A 17,182-nucleotide genomic window follows, 5' to 3' on the forward strand; every position below is an offset into this window, starting at 1 on the left:
CCGTAACTAACGTCACTGGAATCGTCCCGCTTCGGCTCGCCGAACATAAAGGACTCCGCCTCGTCGCTGAGTAGCGACAATTCCGACTTCCTCACACGCTTGAATCTAACAACCACTGGCTTCTCGCTGGACGGTGTCTCTTCCTTCTTCTCTTCGTCATCACCGTCCTTGGACGTCGCATGCTGCGAATTGCTACCTGGTATCGCGCTTGATCGCAACTTGTTCCCCAGTACTTCGACCTTGTAATAAGCGCGATTGTCTTCGATCAGACGCTCCTCCACCGATAACCGGTGCCGACCTCTGATGTTCCTGCCGCCTCTTCGACCGGCTCGTGGATGATGCTTGGACTTCACGTACCGAGTGTTTTCCCCCTGCAACGGCTTCACCACCGTGTGGTCAAGCTTGCGGCTGTTCTTGCTATGCCCGTTGCAGACGATATCGGTCGTGTCGAGGAGTGCGGTATCGTCCGCAAACTTTCTCGCATCCATCGTTTGCAGTGCACAATTGTCCCTGTGAAAAGACTCGTCATTGCACAACATGGATATATTCACGATAAAATTATTTTCCACCACGTCATTCTCGTTGATCGTACACTCGAAAGGACCAGAGTTCTCGTCACCGTTACGTTTGTCGTGGTCCTTGCTTTTGAGATAGTCCGCATCTTCCGATATACGACGCGAGTTTATAATACAGTTTTGTGTATGCACCACTGTTTGTTGCAGATTCGGCGGCTCAGTGTTGTGCTTACTATTGACATTATCTTCCTTATTATTAGTGTGATATACCTCGTCGAGGTCCTTCGAAAACGGTTTGATCTTGTAGTCCTCCTGCTTGGGCTCCTTTATAATATCCTCCGCATACTTGTCCTCCGGATCCTCCTCTTCGATCCAGATAGTGCCCTTAGAACGTTTCTTGATAGTATAGCCTTCTAACTTGTCGTAGAACTTCTCGCTCTTTTCGACCTCGTGCCATGGGCTACCCTTGGACCTCAGGAGGTGACCGCTCTCGTGTTTCGCGCGAGCACGTAGATTGTGCGGCGAGCTCAACTTTAAATTAAGGTTTCTGCGCGCACCATTACACTGCACCATTTTTATCTCATCGACACTAAAATTGCTTAAAGTCTTGGTGTTTTTGGTTACCTTCTCTTCGGGCAGTACTACATTGTGAAGATTGTTATCTTCATTGGGGAACAAATTACAGTCTTTCCTGCAAGAAATTAAGGGATCGTATCAGCACGGTCGCGCATCGAAATGAGAAATGTTTTTATATTTTCGAGAAACTTAACGGATAAATCTCAATAGATCTCAGATAAGTTCAAGTAAAAGCAAAGTTTTCTTTGCCCGCATATATACTCACTCTATATCCTTCGTTCCATTCAGTTTTAGGAACGCTTCCACATTAGCGCCTGCATTGATTAGCCTATCCAAGGACAAAAAATTGTCGTCGTTCCGCGCAAAGTTTACATGCTGCTCGGTTTGCACATGCTTCGTCAGATCGTCATAACGAGTACTACAAATCTCACAGTAACCAGAGACCAACTGTTCCGTTCTACGAGCACGTGCGGCAGTGGCGCGGGGTCTCCGAGTCATTTCTTTACTCTGCTAATATGAAGAAGAAATTAATTATGACAGTCCGTTTAACGCGACAGAAGACTCGATTAACGTCCACTGCACGTGTAGTAGTAATAGTAACAGCAGCTGCGACGCACCTCCTCCTTGTTTATGTATTCAATATTTTTCTTATTCTCTTTAACTTCTCTGCCAATTAATCTGCCGGCCTGCTTCACCTGCTTCTTCGTGTCGAAGGGACACGAGCCTGGATCACCGTCGAAGTTTAACGTCGGCCACGCTGATAATTCCAGGAACACGGGTCTGGTATTCCTGAAAGCAGACACGCACGACGTGTGTACTCGAACGTTTGGAGTATAATATATTACAGTACAATTGTAATACAATAGCTTACCTGCGAAAGGATTCAAATTTGATGTACGATCCTTTCAGATTCTTAACTTTCAAATCTTTCTCTGGCTTATACTGATTGATTTGCTTCAGATGCTTCAAATTATATTTTTCATGAAAAGACACGTAGATTTTTTCCAGCCAGGTCAGAAGTTTATCCGTCGACCAGATAGGAATACCCCAACTTTGGGCGTTGTCTAGTAGATCCACGGAACACTGTTGTGGCTGTGTCAGAGCACGTTCCAACATTGCATCCACCCGCGATTTCTGTCCGAGATTGAAATATAAAACAGACAAAATTATTACCCGATCACCACAAGTGATTTGTACATTTCATTATTTACCGTGACAATGTATTCGTTCATCTACTTACAGATCTCTGGGTAGTTTGACCCCGTAGATTAGCAGAGTTGGACGAGGGGCATTCAGAGCTGAAGAGCGGCGTTGGGGGTGTAGGAGTAGGCGTTGTGACTTCTACACTTCTGAGCGAGCGTGGTCCCCCGCTGCCGCAAACCCATTTATGCCTCTCAGAATTCGTGTAGCCCGCTTTGTCCACTCTATCGCTGACCACAACACTCACACTGCGCACTAGAAAGACCTCAACCGTCTGGAAATAGAGTGCAGCATATTGAATAGAAAGGAAAATGAGAGAGAAAAAAGGAATGAGACGAGACGAATAGATGCGAGATGTTATTAGCAAATGGGGGTAAGCAGTCAAACGAACATTTTGTAAACAACTACACATAGGGGGCAAGTAGCCAACTAACATTCAGCGCACATTCTCTCAGGTGACAATCGCGCACAACGTTTGAAAAACTCTACTCCATTCTTCTCAGGCCGTTGCTTCTCGATCAAAGACAAAGAATCTAATCTCTCCGTAAGCGAGATCAGTCGCTCGCCGTCGGGCGAATATGCGCTGCGAGACTCGAGTTACAGCCTCGGGCGCTTTTCGAACGCGAGCGAGCCAGCCAGCCAGCAAGTGATCGACAGAGACAGTCCGACTTTCGAGGAAGTTTATCGTTTGCGCAACGAGCAAAAGCAATACCGCGTCGCGCGCGCGGTATAACATATACAAACAGGAGACCGCGAGAGCGCGCGGAGCACGATCGTCTCTGCTTACTTGGCAGCGCAGCCGTCGCGCGTCGGACGCACACGCTTACATCGCGTTAACGCTGACGTCAAGTGATTTCGTGGCCTTCCTCGAGTGACAGCGGCGGCGGCGGTGGCGACGGCGACAGAAGCCGACCGTTACACAGAGGAACGCGATACGACGGTAGCGCGCGCGCGTTCTTCATGTGGTCGACGCCGCTTGCCGCCCGGTCGCATAGCAGCGTTGTTCTAATAATAAAACGCGCGCGTCAGCCTCCAGACACTGGGACGACGCGGAGGAACACATGGGGTCGTAGTCTGCGTCGCGTTGTCCACGTCGTCTCCACATCCGACGTGTAATTGAGCGAGGAATCTCGAACGGCGCTTATGGGAGCGAGGGACGTCGCCGCTGTCAAGCGATAATCTCGCAGCGCGCGTTCCAACAGTTTCCAAGAAAATCCAACAGCGGCAGTGCCGGCGGCGGCGGCGGCGGCGGTGGCGGCAGTGGAGGAGGCGACGGTGCTGGATAGCGCGATCGTTCGTCGATGGTCGAGGAAACGCGACGAGGACGCAAGGATGCGGATCTACGTGGAGCACGAACGACAGCGTCGAGAGTAACTTGAAAATGATGCCGATGACGGGCAACGACGCTCGAATGGACGAACACGGTCGAAGGAGAAGCAGCACACCGACACCTCTCGTCACTGCTGCTATCGCTGCTGCTGCTGCTGCTGCTACTACTACTACTACGGCTGCTTGCAGCGGACAACTGTCACGCACAAAATGGCCATTCGCCGTTAGCAGCTTGGCACGAGGGCCTGGAGGCGGCGCTCGGCCGCCGCCGCCGCCGTCGCCGCCGCCGCGCGCGTTACTCTCCGCTCCTCTCTCGTTGTCGACGGCGAGGACGAAGCGTCGCGCGCGTTGCATTTCCGTCCGGCTGTATCGCACTGTCGGCGGAAGACACCGTCGTCCTCCATAACACGCCGCGCGTTCGGCCTGTCATTTTTCAAAATCGCACGATGGATAAGCGCGCTGCGCGCAACTTTGCACGCGGTTACTTAGGTGGCGCGCCACGCACGCCGGTTTCTCGCGATTTGTTTGTCAACAGGCGGTTATCTGCAGCCCGACAGCCGGCTCCGATGATTTTGACAGCTGACTCTATTAATAGATCTGTTGCGAGGAGAGTCAGTGCTCGCGCGCTCTTCCGTCTCGCGTCTCGCGGAGGATCATCAAGCGTCGGTCGCGTGCGCATACCAATTCGTCGAGCCGCTGGAGAAATTGGAGATTGGAGCTCAAAGTGTTGCTCTTCTCATTACTGTCAAAAATGAAACATGTCGACGACTGGTTAAGATACCTGGTATTTAACCCTGTCACATGTTGCATCGCAGCCGCGGAAGCTTCTCTATTCTTCGCAAGACGGTTCTTTCGACACAAACTTTCTCTTTGAAACTGTGAAAAAATTCATATCTTCCTCATAAAAATGTGATGCATACTACTACATTGTGGAATCTATGACTAGCATGTACCATCGAGAGAAGAGAGACAAGACAGCGCGCTATTCGTTCCGCGCGCAAGAGTAAATGTGCGCGACTCGGTGTGTCTGAAGCGAGCAGAAATTTCAAACCGTTGCTCGATCACTCCGTTTTCTTCTTCATCAAAGTCAAAAACTTCGCACGTCGCTCCGAAGATGGCGCGAGCCGCTGCGAACTTCATCGTGGCGACTGTTTGTCAACAGAAAAATCGCTCGGCCGTCAGCGTGCGCGACGGTGATTGCACGTACCGTACGTACATGAAAGTACGGACGTACGTAACACGAGCGAACAACGTAGCCGCGGTACTACTCGACGTCGTCGCTGCCTGCCCGTCTGCCTGTGTGCTCGCCGGCGTGTTTGCTTGACTGCGAACGAGCCGATGTGCCGCGAGAGAGGTTGAATTTAGGGCGTAGCCCGTGCGCACAGCTCAGCAACGACGTAACAACGCGCGGCGGCCTCGCGCGAAACACGGCGACTCCGCGACGCACGCATGTAAATCCCACTTCCTCCGGAGTCCGTAATGCTTCGTCAGTCACGTAGAATCGGCCTCGCTAATTTCGGTTCTCTCTGTACTTCTTTAGCGTAACACACTGCCTGGATTGCGAACGGGACAAATATATCGTTGAGTCAGTGGAGGGAAGATAAAGAGAGTCGGAAGAAAATGTGGAATAGAAGAATAAAAAAGATACTTATCCGCTGTGACTTTGAAACCGAGGCTTCTGCAATTCGAGATGCCGGTGGGAAACAAAGATGAAAGTATACTGATTCTGGTAGAGCTATAAATCCAAGGACGTCTCGCTTAAAGACGATACATGTTGAAGCGCGCGAAGCCTTCTTTAATTCTGTCTCCGAGAAAAGCTAGAGGATCGGCCAAGTTTTGGTTAATTTTAATCGACATTTACGAGAATCAGCCGCAAAACGAAGTGTAGACACAACGAGCCGTATATCCTTTTTCATTGGTCAAATTTATTCGTTACCTATTTTCGTGACCCACTTACAAAGAGAGAGAGAGAGAGAGAGAGAGAGAGAGAGAGAGAGAGAGAGAGAGAGAGAGTAAAAGTAAAAATAAAACTAGATTAGTCTCTGTTGGTAACACGTTTCCGTCTGTATCTCAATATTCTTTCGCGAAATAGAATGTCATGTTATTAATGTTTGTTATTCCATTGTTATATATAATTCTATACCGATACAGGTACAAAACAAGAGAAACAGCCTCTTTATCACTTGACAAACTCACGTTGCTCCGAAAACGCTCACGCTTGTCTTTCTCGACGATCAAGAAAGCTTGAAAAGTTTTTACAAAGAGCGTATAATTCCCGCGATTTTTAATCGAACTGGAAAGTATCGAGAGAACGGATCGCTCCCGGGAAATTATTTCGGACGCGGGGTGGAAAATCGCGCGAGGCTGGCGGGCGGAAGTTCGGCCGCTGGCGAGTGACCCGGTAAGATCCGTGCGCGTTTTCGGGAACGAGTTTGCCGTTCCGGCAGTTCGATAATCACGCGCGTACTCAGTATCGCGCGCGGCAACGGGGTCGGCTTGAATGGCCGCGGAACGCATCACGAGAGACGAGATTCGAATTTTTTCGCTGCGCTACCCCTCAGCGGGGGAGCGCGGCAAACGGCTGTAGGCATAGTGATCGAAAATGGCGGGAAGAGAGGATGAGAAGCACACACACACACATACACACAGAGAGAGAGAGAGAGAGAGAGAGAGAGAGAGAGAGAGAGAGAGAGAGAGAGAAAGAAAGAGAAAGGGAGAGGGAGGGAGGCAAGCACGAGGGGAGAGAGAAAGGATGGGGAAAGACAGGGAACAGAGAGAGAGAGAGAGAGAGAGAGAAATGGAGGGAGAGACAGAGATAGACAGAGAAAGTGAGAGAAGGGGACACACACTCACCCAAAATACACCAAAACGCTCTGACAAATCGATAAGCGCGAAACGAAGCGGGAAACGCGTACACAGTCTACTACACAGAATCCCGAGAAGATATGAAATGCAACTCACTCCGCCCAACTCCTTGATCTTCACCTCTAACTTGGTCGCAATCGCATGGTTCTTTATGTCCAAATAGAACGACTTCTTTTCCAAAGGTTTTTGGCCCTTTTTTATACGCACATCTACAAAAGAAGTTTTAACCTCGTTTCACTGTTTGCTCCGCTCACTGTGCGACTCGCACGATGTAATACCTCTTCGTATCGTTGCATCGAGAGTACACGAATTGAAATTTACGGGACATTGAGAGAACATTTCTTTCTTTTTTTTTTTCTTTCTATGTATTCTTCAAGGACGCGATAAAGAGAGTGTCGGCTTACTGTTAGTTGCTGTCTCGCACACTGGTCTACCAATCACTGTACAAATCACATGATACAGACAGATTGGTGCAGCATCTAACCAAGCGACAGTAACAAGTAACATTGAATCGTTTACTCACGTCCAAGGAACATAGAAGATATACGAGAGAGATGTACGAGATAAATTATCATTATTGCTCCGACCGTGCAGCGAGGATGACCATCGGTGATCATTCAGAGTACTCATCGCCAGCTGCAAACGTTTCATCAACAATATGTAACCACCATACCATTCAAACGGAACACCCCGATCTGTCACACAATTTGTGAACTTCAATAATAACACATACACACACACATACATACACATACACACGCGTGCGTGCGTGCGCGCACACACACGCACACACAGAGACACACAAAGGTATAGGATAAATCTCTCCGGTAAAGGAACTACACGTACTCTCAGTGATCACCGACTGGTCGTTCCTCCTCACCTCCCGCCAAACAGCACACGTTCCATGTGTGGGCCGGGAGGATTTACTTCACGTACACACGACGACGTGTTGTTAACAGCCGCGCGGACAGACATCTCTCTAGCAATGTCCATTAACGGGCCGGTCCGACCCGGCTCGGTCCGACGCGTTATTATGCAACGCACGAATTACGCGCGCAACTCAGCAACTGACTTACGTGATGCTCGTTGATCGAACTTGTACTCTCTCGACGGCTTTCTATCTCTCAGTGGCTGTTGCTGCTGCTGCTGCTGCTGCTGCTGCTGCTGCTGCTGGGACTGCTGCTTGGACGGCGATAGCATTCCTAGGCGATGATGATGCACTGCACGTATCGCAGCGACGTTATCTCGCACTTCTCACTGGCGTCCCTCGTCGTCGTCGTCGTCGGAACACTTCCCATCCTCATCGACACACCGAGTAACGTCGCAGAGGCGCGGTCGCATACTCTCTCTTTTTCGTCCGCCGTATATCCCCGCCGTTTTCTTCCACTTTGAGTCTCACTACCCTGTGGCCGAGGAGGAAGCGACTGCGACTAGCACTCAGCGAGTCGTTCACCGTCACAACCAGATCGCATTTTACGCACCGATGTGCACCGCCAAAAGTCCGAACCGCTCGCACTCCTCGGCCTCGTATCGTAAACTGCAGTAAACTAAATACACGCGCTGAAGTCAGCGGCAAGAACGTGCGACAATGCGCTACCGAACACCCGGCCGCAGGCATACCAACTTCACGTCGCTCAATTCTAAACCAGCCAAAAAAAGTGGCGAAAAGACGAGAGAGAGAGAGAGAGAGAGAGAGAGAGAGAAAGAGAGAGAGTGAGAGAGAGAGAGAGAGAGAGAGAGAGAGAGAGAGAGAGAGAGAGAGAGAGAGAGAGCGAGCCACTGTAAGAAGAAATTGGTTACTGTTTGATTCCGAAAACCATCATGGATTCGCAAAATTATCCGTACTCGATCAGCTGAGAATGACGCTAGCGTTAGTTATTGCGGTTATTGCAATCGGTCCAAAATAGAAAGTAATCAATACAACAACAGTTGTGCGATATCTGTTGGCGGAGACGCCAACGAGCGATTCGTTTTCGTATTACCAAAATCATTAAATGACAATTTAACGAATGGTCAACTACAGTGCGAATTTGTTGCGAAAAAATTGATATATTTCTTCATATCTTTCACTTAAGTGCTCGCAACGTATGTTGAGTAGTTGGATCGGTCCCATGTATACAGGAAATGTAGTAGAATTAAGTAGTTAATTTAAGAAGTCAATCCACCAATAGCGATTCTTATATCAAATTCGGTCGTCTACATCATTTCTTACAAGTGCATATAATGATTGTTATATATGATGTTATTTGAGTGTAAAAACATAATGTAAACGTATATATAACGTAAGCACACTGATTAATAAAATATTCGACAAGTATATTCTGTCGAATAGTACAGCCACGTTTTAATGACAAGGTGATATTATATAAGCTTTGTACTCCAAGAGCTTAATATATACCAGTACACTAGCGAGTGCAGAAACAGATCTTCGTATGTCGCTGTGTTCAGATTGTTAGCTTGAAATTTAAAGGTTATGCTGTTTGTTGTGTCAGATGCAAGAATTTTGATTTTTTTTCAAAAATATATCTTTAAATCTAAAACGTGTAGAGTTTGCATCTAAGAGTTTATCTTTACGAAACATTCCGTAATTATTGAAGAAATTGAATTAGAAAACGATAATATATATTTTATTTGTTTAAACATATAAATGCAGATCATGTAATACTTATAAAAAGATTCCACGCATGTTTTTGTTCATAGTAGACAGTACTTTGCTGCAAACAATTGTATCACACTAAATCAAACCATTGTTATATAGTTATTCAAGTGTTGTATTCATAAAAATATATTATTCTCTTCAATTATTCAGCAGATACCAGCAGATATAAACATTAATATTTACAAATATATGACATCCATGATTAAATCATCTCTTATTTGCAATATTGATATGAGACTTTGCTGATATTGATATGAAATACGTGTATGTAATTACAGATTTTTTCTTGAAATATCACCAATGAAAATGTGAATGATCATCATAAAACTTGTTGTTACTTTATTCCGTATGATCAATCAACATATTAGACATATTTGGCTGCATGGTGTTAGGAGTAATTATAGCCTGATCCTTTAATGATGGATTAAAATTTGATACATTTTTTGCCTTCTTTCTTTGCCTATACTGATGAGCTAACTTTATGAGGTACAGAATTATTAATGGTATTGGTGTCATGATCGCATAAGACACAGGAATCACTGAAAAAAGAACATAATGATCAGACAATTACAGTGATATAAAATAGTCGAGTAAAATACAAATGCATTAGGATATGTTTACCAGTGGTCAGATCAGCAGCAGGTGGCTGTAAGGTGAATCGTAACAAAAATATGGCCACACCTGTGTTCTGAATACCAGTTTCGATGGCTATGGCTCGTATGTCAGCTTGATGTTGCTTGCAGAGTTTTGCTATTATGAAACCAAACAAAAAGCCTAACCAAGGCAGACCCATTCCTGCTATGATGATCTAAAATACAATAAGAAATATTATACACACATATATTACATTCTGTTATCTTTATAGTTTTATGAAGGAGATCAACTTACCCTCAGTGAAAACAGTTGAAAAAGATATAAGTTGGTTAAGATAGCGAATATAATGATGAACAGAATTAGAACCACAGAAAACGGTTTCATTATTCGTATTAATATCTTTGATATCCTTGGAAGTTTCTTTTGAATGAAAAATCCTACAGCCAGTGGAATCACAAGGCCAATCACAAATGTACCAATTTGGCGGTAGGGTACTGTGAGATTTCCCTGTGCAAAGATATATCTGCCCAATGTGAAAATCCAAAATGGCATCATTCCTACAGAGAATAATAATATTTTATGATACATACATGAGTCGTAAACATAATAATTTGTATCATGTTTATTTCTTACCAAATGCAGCAATGGTACATAATGTTGTCATTGTGACCGAGAGATTCAAATTGCCATCAAGTAATACTGTCCAAATGTTAGAAGCACCACCACTCGGGCTTATCCCTGTGAAGAACATTCCTATTTGCAGTTCAGGCTGACCAGGAAATAAAATATATCCAATGACAAAACTTAACTGAAAATTAAACGAAATCAGGCTCACAGGAAATATGACTGATAAAAATATTATGCAAAATGTTGGAGCATGACTGTTACCTATCATAATTTTGATAAAAAAAGACGCACCAATGGCATGATAACAAATTGGCAGACAAAACCTATAGCTGGACCTATTGGCTTCTTCAATGTATTGCGACATATATCCCAATCCATGGCACAGCCAAAGTTGATATATAGAATGGATACGAGCACTGCGACACTAATGGTAAATATAGTATCTATTGTACGTTCCTCTCGTATTACAGTAATAGTGGAAACATCCTTACTGTATTTTATGTTCTGAAAGGAAAATTCTTAATCATCTTTTAAGAATCAAGAGATATTACCAAGCTGTAAATATGAAACCGGAATTTGCCCATAGATGGCCTTAGCTGTCAATGTAATTACCGTCAAACCGCGTTATTGGTGCCATTTCCATTTGTTGACATCTGACAAAGATTTTCAACTCACAACAATACAAGTTTCACACAACAGCATAGTTTGTAATAGCGTTGAACATGTCGAATTTTGTACCTGGAAGCTACGATTTGCGGACAGCATTGATTTTCTGTTACCATTTGAAGAAAACTGCTGCAGAATCACATCGAATGCTTGTCGAAGTTTACGGTGAGCACGCTCTTGGTAAATCACAGTGCTTTGAGTGGTTTAAAAAATTCAAACGTGGCGATTTTTACGTGGTGAGAAACGAAGAACGTGAAAGACCACCGAAAAAGTTTGAAGACAGCGAATTGCAAGCATTGTTGGATGAGGATGACGCTCAAACGCAACAACAACTCGCGAATCAATTAAATGTGACACGAGAAGCCGTCTCCATACGTTTGAAAGCCATGGGAAAGATCCAGAAGATGGGAAAATGGGTCCCACATGAACTGAATGAAAGACAGCAGGAAAACCGAGAAACCACTTGCGAAATGCTGCTTGCCAGGTACAAAAGAAAGTCATTTCTCCATCGAATTGTGACTGGCGATGAAAAGTGGATATATTTTGAGAATCCTAAGCGTAAAAGATCATGGGTAACTCCAGGCGAACCATCGACATCGACTGCAAGGCCAAATCGCTATGGACGGAATGCTCTGTGTTTGGTGGGATCAGAAGGGTGTGATCTATTATGAGCTGCTAAAGCCTGGCGAAACCGTTAATACTGAACGCTACCGACAACAAATGATCGATTTGAATCAAGCTTTGCATGAAAAACGACCAGAATATCAAAAAAGGCAACACAAAGTGATTTTGCTTCATGCTAATGAACTCAATAACTGGTTTGTCTCAAAAGAGCAACAGTTTTTTTGGCGTGGCATCTACAAATTGTCAGACAGGTGAGAAAAATGTATAGCTAGCGATGGGCAATACTTCGAATAAAATATTTTTTATCATTTTCATACAATAAACGTGTATTTTTTATACAAAAATTCCGGTTTCATATTTACATACCTGGTAATCATTTCCTAGTTGCTTACCTCATTTTCTATCAGAGCAAACGTCAATTTTGTTGTACCAAGGAAGACACCGGTAACATTTAAAATGCCATTGAAAGAAGTTTCATTCTGCGCCAGTATATGTATACTTGTTTTTGCGACATTATTGTTTGAACTTGGCACTAATGTCAATCTTAATTCTGCAGGAACATTAGATGATATGATGAATGGAACTGATGCTATATTGTTCATATGCACAGTTATATCAGATGCAATGTCAATGGTCCATGCTGGTACAGCTGCTGCTCCTCGCAATAGTAAGAGTCCTATTATAGCAGCTACAATCGACATTCTCTGTAAATGCGTTAAAAATAAAGTTATCAGCATGAATGAACAGCTACTTTGCAGGGAATTTATCAATTCCTCACAAATTGTTGCACAACTCTTTGAACATGAACATATGATTGTATTACATATTACAAACTGATAAAATACGATAGAAAAGCATGTGTACCAGAATAATATGTATACACAACATGAAATGATACCAAAAGCATTCTGTTGTAAAAAAAGTACATTTCTTTACTGAAATTAAAAAAAATTTTCCTAAAGAAAAGAAAAAATGAGGGAGATTTCTTTTTCGTTATTTAATGACAAAAATCACTTTTACAATACTAACAATCAAAACGTTTGCACACACGTACCTTCGCGTACACCAGTTTTACACGCCTTGTCATATTTAGCGTCGCATAAGAGATATTTGACATATGTATAATTATACATTATACATATCACATTACATAATGATTAATCTTTGCCTTTTTAGTTTTTCACAGACAATATTAAAGGTTATTATTTATGCGATGACGAGACATTACGAATAATTGCATAATCGGCACTGAATTCCACTACCGTTCTTATGTGCTTAGTATAGTGGGAGGTGCCGGTAGGCAATTCCCCAAAACCTAACTTTCATGCTAAATATATGCGATCATTGCTTTATCTCTCGCAGTCGCAAAGATAAACACGATTGCGAAATTGCGTTGTTTTTGCGCAAGATATTCGCCGAACTGATAACAACTTCTGATGTTCCATTTGTTGCACCAATTATTTTATCGAGTTCTCCTGTGACGCTCTTCTTATTCAGTCAATCCACCGACAATGAACTTGAATCAATGCAGGGTAATCTTTATACGGAGTGTCGCGGAATTATTTGAATTCTTTGAATTGGATTCTCGGAGTCTGTGTTTCTCCAATATTGGATAATTGTAATTGGATGTAAAATTATGATTATAGAGATATTTAACGTTGAAAATTGTATGATTTTGTTGAAGCTTTCGAAATGAATAAATATTTTGCCTTGATTTTCAAATTAACCTTCATAGGTTTCTATTTCACACGATATTTAGTCGAAAATTCGATTATCGATATCCTGAATGGTGGAGATTAGAGGAAGTCTCTACGAATAATAAATTTCACTTAAATATTTAACGAAGAAACGTCGGCTTTTTTTGCTATTTAAGGACGACAAGTAGTCATGATCATAATGAATAGAATGAAATAAGTAATAACCCAAGCAGAAAATCATAACGTCAAAATAATAAGGAAAACTCAATTTCAATCGTGATCTATTCATAATTTCATTATGATCATTTTCTCATCATTTTGACATAATCATAATTCTCTGTTCTACCTGGAAATTTACAGTGTGGCAATAGACATCGTTGCTCCGAACGTACCGCTTATATTTCGTTTGCTTAACATGTAATTACGCATGTAATTTGCCTCGCATGCGAACATGCATATCCTTGCAATTTTTCTGTAAATTATGAAAATTGATTCGATCTCGATTTGTTCTTAAAATTTTTTCGGTCAGTCGAGAGTCCAAAGTATAAATTTGCTTCGTTATTATCTTGTTCTGTCGCACAAAATTCTTTACCAATCCATCAATCTTTTACATTTAAAACGGTAATTCGGCACCGCTTGAACTGATAAAAATTACGGCGATAAGCATTACACAGCATATTGGAAATACACTCCAAATGTTTGTAACCGATCGAGAATAGCGTATCTGAAGGCACTTACGTCACAACAATTCACAGCAATTCACAACATCCAACTGCATTCGCAGTCACGTCTCGTGTTAAACATGTGCGGTTTTCCCGTATTATGCAGCGAACTCCGTGCGTTCGTCTCGCGCGAATAAATGTATGTTCCGTGCTCTCCTCGAAGACTTCTCTTTTTCGCTATCTAGTTATTACGTTATGTACCCAAGAGTGGGGGATCATCAGCGATACTCCGTTACTAGAAAGTACCAATATTAATCATGCATCTGTTTCGATGTTCTATTTGTATGTTTCTCTCTTTTTTTCTATTTAATGCTATGTTTCTTGTAATTCATTTATCATAGTTGTATTATTATTATCATTATTAAATGAATATTGCGCAACAAGAATCTATCGTTAAAAGATGGTGATAAAGATAAATAAATAGGATAAGAAATAAGATTCAAGATATAAAGATATAAAATGGTCTATAAAATGCTTCATCAGATGTATAAAAGTAATTATTGCCGCATACCTGTTACTTAAATTGAGAGTAGAATGTTTTCTCATTAAAGCCGCTGACAGAAACATTTGATCGATCTTTACTTACATCATGTTCTATACTTTCCAGGTTCGAAATGTAACTAACGCACAATCCCTTCTCAAAGGAATTTTGAAAAGAAGGAAGAGAAAAATCGCGAGAGAATACAGCCGATATTGACAGGCATATGCGAATGTATCTTCCAGCGAAAGGCTGAGAGACACTGCTGTTAGTGAAGACGGGTTCGGTTAGGTACGGATTCGGTTAGGTACCTGACAACGCTCTTGTCAGTTTCGCTCGCATAGTGATGCACGGCTGGTAGTTTTAGCTCGTTGTAATGCCCATCGCGCAATGTCTCACTTCGTACAACTTAGCAGCTCATTATTTTGCGCATTCTTGCTCGCCGTTCCAGTCGCCCATGGTTTCTCCTACGAGGATTTGCCCGCGGTGGCGATGGACTACAAGGTGCACATTGACGCTGGAAAGGAGGACTGCTATTTCCAATATGTAAATCCGGGCGCAACTTTCTACGTCAGTTTTCAGGTACGAGCCACGACCGCGAAGAGTATCCATAATAGCAACCTAAGACACTACGGCGGTTATATCCAAATATAAAAAAGCCGCGACAAGGTCAAGGAAGTGACTATGGCGAACCATATGGCTACGCAGACTCGTGCTTCAGAATCATTTGCCTTAGAAATGCGGCGTTTCGCATGAGCGCGCGAGCGAGCTTGTTGACTATGGTGGCACGTTTGTTTTGACAGCTGGCATATGTCGCACAATATCGCACCCGCGTATTTTACAATGTGCCAAATCGGCTTCCTGTTGGAAAGCGATTGTTCTCTTGTATGACATGTTCGCTCACTTTTGGGACACGTGTGTTATATTCGAATTATATTGGAGAAAAGTAATAATCTCTCTTTTGGCTGTGTGTAATCGAATTATCATCGTCCGTGCGAAATGAACTGATATATATCACTAGGATCTTATCAAACTATCTGGAAACATGATATAACGGGGTAAATAGAAAGTGGCAAATATATTATACACATATGTTACAGATATAACGACAAATGTGGAAATGAGAAATGAAATATTAACATTGCGTTGATTCAAATACCTTGTTGGGATTGTAGGTATTACGTGGTGGAGATGGAAAAGCTGGCTTTGCTGTGAGGAATCCAGGTGGGGTCTTGGTTTATCCGTATCAGTGGCGATCGAATGCAGACTATCAAGATACATCGATTAATGGCGGCTACTATAGTGTGTGCATTGATAATCAGTTTTCAAGATTTGCTGCTAAACTAGTGAATCTGTACATCACAGTGATCAGGTACGATGATGAAAATCTAACAAGGACAGATGTTTGCATGATGTATTAGGGAGAGATATATAAGACATTATCAGTTATCTTATTTGTTATCTGTCATCATAGATACGATCAATGGCAGAAATACAGCAAGGAATTGGAGGAACTGAATCTTTCTGTTGAAAATTTTACGGTAATTGCATTATTAAAGAGCTTTTCAGCGGCTCACAATGCACACTCGATTCACATATTTTGTTTTCTCCTTCAGAACACAATTGTGAATGTGGAAAGAAACATTAATGAAATGCTCCAGACTCAACATTTGAGTAGGAGCAGAGAAGCGAGGGATTTAAATCTGCTGTTGGACAATAATTCTTATGTACAGACATGGTCGATCGCACAAGTACTCGTTATCACGGCGACAACTTTAATTCAAGCATTTTTCGTTAGAAAGTTATTCGATGTGAAACCTGGACATTCCAAGACGCGTATTTAACACCAGTATGGCAAATACCTTGCTCAATAAAAGCAAGATAATGGTTAGGTATCTATTGTGATGAAATGATCGCATGTTTACCGATTGAGCTCGGATATTACACACAAATTTAGATAAAGATATAAAATGTGAGCGCTTCAGTCGATTAATTACAATTCAATAAAATTGTAATGTTATACACGTGTATTGTAAATTTTATACGACGTAAATTATGTTTTCTGTCTTTCTATAAATTTGTGTGCAATACGATGCTTAGAGATTGCCTGAATATTGACTATAACATGGCGCAGAAATTTGTGATACAAAAAAAATTAATTAGATGTAACAACTTTCTTGAGAATAACGTAATTCTTCTGGGTAAAGCCTCTATCGAATGAAACTTGGACTTCCAACTCGCCAAAACATAACATAATGAAACTTTTACATTGACAAAATTTTGCATTTCTCATCAAATCTATACATATGCACAACTACATGCATACTACTCATACGTTAGTTTTAAACCAACATTATTTCTAATAATTTTTATAAAGTATTTTAGACCCGTATATTTTCTTTTATTACCTTTACGTTATATGTTAATATATTTACGAGCAGATCGTTCCGCTTGTACATCACAATACAAGACTGCCTTATACTTCGTATCTGTGAAACCACATCCATCGATCAATTGTCGCAATCATGATTTGTACTCATTCTCGCTTTTACTTTTGGATACTTCTGTATATGTGAACAAGCCAACAAGAAATATTTAAAAATGGACAAATGTGTAAGATAACATTTATA

General features: G+C 42.4%; 3 protein-coding genes across 6 annotated transcripts; 1 reads left to right on the forward strand and 2 right to left on the reverse strand.

The window, feature by feature from the left end:
• Positions 1-6: 6 nt before the first annotated feature.
• LOC112588040 (uncharacterized) lies at positions 7-8,140 on the reverse strand (the record flags this gene model as incomplete). Its single annotated transcript, XM_025307436.1, has 7 exons — positions 7,562-8,140; positions 6,582-6,694; positions 2,332-2,565; positions 1,963-2,225; positions 1,709-1,880; positions 1,357-1,601; positions 7-1,206 (listed from the first exon to the last, which is right to left on the reverse strand). Coding segments are annotated over exons 1-7 (2,351 nt in total), but the record flags the coding sequence as incomplete, so codon positions are not given.
• A 1,320-nt stretch (positions 8,141-9,460) lies between these two features.
• Positions 9,461-15,023, reverse strand: LOC105188494 (ileal sodium/bile acid cotransporter). 4 transcript variants are annotated; one of them, XM_011149993.3, is made up of 10 exons: positions 14,864-15,023; positions 14,091-14,309; positions 13,699-13,824; positions 12,710-13,464; positions 12,048-12,359; positions 10,657-10,869; positions 10,372-10,546; positions 10,033-10,295; positions 9,766-9,952; positions 9,461-9,683 (listed from the first exon to the last, which is right to left on the reverse strand). In XM_011149993.3, the coding sequence occupies exons 4-10, from the start codon at positions 12,770-12,772 to the stop codon at positions 9,484-9,486; spliced, it is 1,413 nt and encodes a 470-aa protein (XP_011148295.1). In that variant the 5' UTR covers positions 12,773-13,464; positions 13,699-13,824; positions 14,091-14,309; positions 14,864-15,023; the 3' UTR covers positions 9,461-9,483. The 4 variants fall into 4 exon arrangements, with proteins under 4 accessions (XP_011148295.1, XP_011148294.1, XP_011148297.1 ...); XM_011149992.3 differs by lacking the exon at positions 14,864-15,023 and adding an exon at positions 14,586-14,778; XM_011149995.3 differs by lacking the exons at positions 12,710-13,464; positions 14,864-15,023 and adding an exon at positions 14,586-14,778.
• Positions 14,855-17,013, forward strand: LOC105188493 (transmembrane emp24 domain-containing protein 1). Its single transcript, XM_011149991.3, has 4 exons — positions 14,855-15,134; positions 15,728-15,924; positions 16,027-16,093; positions 16,169-17,013. The coding sequence occupies exons 1-4, from the start codon at positions 14,943-14,945 to the stop codon at positions 16,394-16,396; spliced, it is 684 nt and encodes a 227-aa protein (XP_011148293.1). The 5' UTR covers positions 14,855-14,942; the 3' UTR covers positions 16,397-17,013.
• The last annotated feature ends 169 nt before the right edge of the window (positions 17,014-17,182 follow it).

This window comes from Harpegnathos saltator, unplaced genomic scaffold (genome assembly GCF_003227715.2).
Source record: "Harpegnathos saltator strain DR-91 unplaced genomic scaffold, Hsal_v8.6 scaffold86, whole genome shotgun sequence".
Lineage (NCBI taxonomy): Eukaryota > Metazoa > Arthropoda > Insecta > Hymenoptera > Formicidae > Harpegnathos > Harpegnathos saltator.

Coding starts and splice junctions, on each gene's coding strand:
- LOC105188494 (XM_011149993.3), bottom strand. CDS start 12,772: ATGTCAAATATCTCTTATGCGACGCTAAATATGACAAGGCGTGTAAAA. Junction 10,870..12,047: donor TTGCTCTGATAGAAAATGAG/GTAAGCAACTAG, acceptor TTTTCCTTTCAG/AACATAAAATACAGTAAGGA. Junction 9,953..10,032: donor TTCAACTGTTTTCACTGAGG/GTAAGTTGATCT, acceptor ATTGTATTTTAG/ATCATCATAGCAGGAATGGG.
- LOC105188493 (XM_011149991.3), top strand. CDS start 14,943: ATGTCTCACTTCGTACAACTTAGCAGCTCATTATTTTGCGCATTCTTG. Junction 15,135..15,727: donor CTTTCTACGTCAGTTTTCAG/GTACGAGCCACG, acceptor TTGGGATTGTAG/GTATTACGTGGTGGAGATGG. Junction 16,094..16,168: donor TTTCTGTTGAAAATTTTACG/GTAATTGCATTA, acceptor TTTCTCCTTCAG/AACACAATTGTGAATGTGGA.